The sequence below is a fragment of the Austrofundulus limnaeus genome, unplaced genomic scaffold, assembly GCF_001266775.1.
Source record: "Austrofundulus limnaeus strain Quisiro unplaced genomic scaffold, Austrofundulus_limnaeus-1.0 Scaffold125, whole genome shotgun sequence".
Classification (NCBI taxonomy): Eukaryota; Metazoa; Chordata; class Actinopteri; order Cyprinodontiformes; family Rivulidae; genus Austrofundulus; species Austrofundulus limnaeus.
This window is the reverse complement of record NW_013952527.1, coordinates 506,830-511,330: the sequence shown is the minus strand read 5'-3', so window position 1 is coordinate 511,330 and position 4,501 is coordinate 506,830. Positions and strand designations below refer to the sequence as shown.

Below are 4,501 nucleotides of genomic sequence, written 5' to 3'. Positions count from 1 at the left end.
TTGAATTGGTGCATTTTAAGTGTATTTATTTATTTAGTGGTTTATTTATATATTTCTGCTTTTATTTATAATTATGTCAGTTTTGGACCTCCATACTGCAGAACTTGGAAGGTAAATCAGTGGCTGAATCAGGTGTGTTGGAGCAGGAAAAACATAAAACATGTAGGGCTGCGGCCCTCGAGGACCAGGATTGCCCACCCCTGGTTTAGAAGTTCTACCTACCATACCGATGTCCTTCCTCTCTCTTGTGTGAAACATCTTGTTATTTTTCACCGACACGTCCAGCTTCCTGGTTTGCGCTTCGACAAGCAACGTATCAAACTCAAACCTGCAAGGAAAGAGGAAACAATATAGATTCTCCTCTTTAACACATAAAAACAAACGGGAGGAATTATTCGGCTCACTTGTCCTGAAAGACGGGGTTGACCGTATTCCTCTTGACGTGCGTCTTCTTGCGGTGTCTCCAGGACTGATCGGGCAGGAGGTACAGGCGGACGTAGGAGTCTGTGCCGCTCTCGCTGCAGGGGAATAAGTTCCTGCGGAAAAATGAATTCAAAACCTCAAATCAGGGGGAAAAAAGTTGATGTATAATATGGAAAAGAATGCAAAGATTTGGAAAATTCATAAATCATATTTTGTTTAATTTAGACCAGAAAATGACAACAAAATGAGGGACAATCTGTTCACGTGAGCAGTCATCCAGCCAATCGCTTTACTTGGCATTGATCAGCTGACTCATTTAAACACACCTTATTCATGAGGTGCTTTGCATTGACTGTTTATGGTTGAATGCCGTACGTTCACTTTTAGTATGAATTCTACACAATCCTTTATAAACGAGGCCCCTGCAGTTTCTAGATGTTTACAGACTTGCAGAGTGAGAAACATGGTTTAACAGCCGTAAACACAAACAACTGTTTTGCTGCAACAAACCTGCAGGCATGAACAATGACAATAAGTTTCTTCCTCAGCGTAGCGTATTTTACAGTCAGGTGGATCTCTCCAAATGAGCCCTCGTGGTTTCTAACAGCTCTAAAGGAAAAAGAAAAGCCAAATGTGTGATTTCCTGTTATATTAGGGTCAGTCAGGCAAAAATCAACGTTTCAGGTTTGACAGAGACCAGGACGGATCTATAGACTCACTCCGGGTAGGCAGCTCCTTCCGAGATGTCGAACCGTGACGACGCGATGGAGTTCTCCGACAGCAGGCTGTGGGAGTCGTACCGTCTCATGTTCAAATTCGAGGCCGACTTCTCGGATTCAGAAACCAGGAAGGAGCTGCGGCGCCCCTGGGCCGAATAATTCTCGTTGGGATCGCCCGGGCGGGACTGAGAGGAGGCAACGGGGGCAACGTTGGTGGGAACCACAGCGGCAGCAGCAGCAGCAGCAGGAGAGGGGGCGGACCCCGGGGTGGTACCTGCTGGTTTGACTGGTGGTTTCTGAGCATTGGGGGGAGATGTGGCAACAGTTTTTGGGGTCGTGGGAACAGTTTTGGGGGGCGGTGGTTCCACAGTAAGAACCTATTGAGATGGAAGACATAGCAGGTGTTAGATATCATAAAAACCATTAATGGTCAACAAAAGTCACGTAGACAAAAAGCCCAAACATTTGACTGATGAAGAAAAAATCTGGAGCTTTTTTGGCTCCAGTCACATTGTTTGTTTTTCTTTGTTTGTTTCCTTGTATGTTTCTTTGCCTCTTTGTTTCTTTGTTTGTTTCTTTGTTTGTTTCCTTGTTTGTTTCCTTGTTTGTTTCTTTGTTTCTTTGTATGTTTCTTTGTTTGTATCTTTGTTTTTTTGTTTGTATCTTTGTTAGTTTGTTTCTTTGTATGTTTCTTTGCTTCTTTGTTTGTTTCTTTGTTTGTATCTTTGTTAGTTTGTTTCTTTGTATGTTTCTTTGCTTCTTTGTTTGTTTCTTTGTTTGTATCTTTGTTTGTTTGTTTCTTTGTTTCTTTGTTTGCATCTTTGTTTGTATGTTTGTTTGTTTGTTTCTTTGTATGTTTGTGTGTTTCTTTGCTTATTTGTTTGTTTCTTTGTTTGTTTCTTTGTTTCTTTGTTTGTTTCTTTGCTTGTTTGTATGTTTCTTTGCTTCTTTGTTTGTTTCTTTGTTTGTTTCTTTGTTTGTATGTTTCTTTGCTTCTTTGTTTGATTCTTTGTTTGTTTTTGTTTCCTTGTTTGTTTCTTTGTTTCTTTTTTTTGTTTGTTTCTTTGCTTGTTTGTATGTTTCTTTGCTTCTTTGTTTCTTTGTTTGTATGTTTCTTTGCTTCTTTGTTTCTTTCTTTCTTTCTTTGTTTGTTTGTTTGTTTGTTTCTTTTGTTCGTTTGTTTTTTATTTATTATGGAAGTGCAACTTTTTGATACGCCTCTGTGAACAAAGAAACCAGCTGAAAGAGAAAAAGACAAAAGAAACAGTTAAGATGAAAGAGACAGAGCGAGCTCATACGGACCCTCATAGTTGCCTTCAGTTTGATCTGGCTGTTTGCTCCAGAGCACTGCAGATTCATGTTCTCATCCAGAGTCATGTTGGAGATGCTGAAGAGGCGGCTGAGGGGTATGTCCAAAGCACCGAGCACAGACTTCTTCTCATGCTCTTTGACCTAAACAGAACCAACACAAACAAGAAAAAAACTATGAAAAACTACTTATTTTATTGTCAGGTTTGATCATAAACCATTTATTCACTGCTTTAACCCTCAACATTAGTATCATTGCAGCAGAAGACAAATGGAGGGTTTAAACCATTACGCTGTGCTGGACGAGCGTTTTGACAGACCTGGACCACGAGCTTCTGGGTTTTGATGTTGTGCACAAAGAAAGTGAAGCCTTGCTCCCACGCCGGGTTTTTATTTGTATATACAACCTGCAGAAAGACACGAATCAGCAAAAGGACAACTGTGAGAAAATAAATGAACACATTCAAAAAGTTAGTAATTTAATGATGAATTAAATAGAAATGTATATAATGTGAACAAAATAAAGCACCTTGCTCTTCTGAACATCCCTATCAACAGATAATTCCACATACGAGTTCGGACCCACGTTTCTTTTGGTGAGCTAAACAAAAAAGAAGCAGAGATAAAATGAAGATTTATTTGCTGCATTCATTTATCCCCTTCATTTATGTTTCTAATAACATGTCTGCTTTGTTTAAAACTCATCTGTCAGGGAAATACTCTGCACTTTATTCAAAACCTTACAAACTATTATAATAGTTTGTGTCCAATGAGACACGACACAGAACATGTGGGCCAGAGATGGAGAAGGGTGGGAACGTTTCTACATTTGTTACATTCCAGTAAAATTAAACACACATTTTTTTTCTTGCCCATAAACATTACCCAACTCCATGTTATATTTTTTTCTATTTTTTGTAATTTAATATACTGTCCAGCAGAGGGCGCTCATCAGCTTCTGCAGGCAGTGCTTTGATAAGATCAAAAAAAATGGTCATTTAAGTTTTTGTCTTAGCTTATAAGTAGCTGAATCACTAAAATAGACAAGATTAACATATACACAATGCAGAAAGATGAACATTTTACACATTTGTTTGTTTTGTGTAAGTTTTTTTTTTGATAAATCTTACTCCCAAACAGTTCTTTTTCATTAAAACTCAGGAAAAAGGAATGTTTTCTTGCCAAAGYATTTCCTTTAATACTGAGAAGCCCAACCTGTTCAAGCCTCTGGTGAAAGAGGAAACCTCACAACATCAACAAGAGCAGGTGAAAGGACACACACACACCAGACAAACAGGAAATACCAGCTTTGCTTCGGGACAAACACACCTAAAATATCTGAACCAACTGAGACTTTCGTCTGAAATCAAGTAACAAATCATTCCTGAATGTAGGAAAATTAAGCTTCAAGTTTTACGATTTGTTGCTCCTCAAAGAACATATTTTCTCTAAAATATATTCAGCCTTTTCTAATTCTGAGCAACAAATGCAAATTGAACTTTCTGGGTAAATTCTTACTTAAAATGTCTGTTCCTAATTGTTGAAAAGTTTTAGCTGATTGTATCAAAGTGTGCAGACAGAACAGAGATAAAAGAAGCTTAGATTTACATTTTATTATAGACCAATAACCCTATTCATTGACTTCTAATTGTTTTTCATTCATTTTTATAACAAACCCTGACTTAACCACCCCATGTACGTACCAAACCTGTCCTCAGTTCAYACCWTAGTCCTAAACACAATCCCCAACACACACACAGTATTTGAAATTATGGGCCCCATAAGGAGCGGTGGGTCCTCACAAGATAGTATATTTTGGAAAAAAAGGGACTTAAGAGGTAAAAAAAAAAAAATGCTGCAACACAAAAACTTTGTAATAAAGTTGTGGGTCGTACCCGTGCTTCCTTTGGGTGTTTTCCAGGTTTCTGGTTTACTGTTAACTCACTCTGATCCCTCTGAAAGAAAGAAAAGAGTTCAGCATGTTTGCATCACTTATTTGTAAATAGGTAAGTGGTGTGTGTGTGTGTGTGTGTGTGTGTGTGTGTGTGTGT

General features: G+C 38.4%; 1 protein-coding gene across 1 annotated transcript in view; it reads right to left on the bottom strand.

Moving 5' to 3' along the window:
- Positions 1 to 4,501, bottom strand: part of esyt3 (extended synaptotagmin-like protein 3) — a gene marked incomplete in the record, with an annotated part of 15,655 nt that overhangs the window by 2,579 nt on the left and 8,575 nt on the right. The window contains 8 exon segments of the mRNA XM_014015224.1: positions 223 to 328; positions 405 to 536; positions 934 to 1,032; positions 1,143 to 1,519; positions 2,445 to 2,594; positions 2,771 to 2,857; positions 2,980 to 3,051; positions 4,346 to 4,405. Coding sequence (XP_013870678.1) covers positions 223 to 328; positions 405 to 536; positions 934 to 1,032; positions 1,143 to 1,519; positions 2,445 to 2,594; positions 2,771 to 2,857; positions 2,980 to 3,051; positions 4,346 to 4,405 — 1,083 coding nt within the window.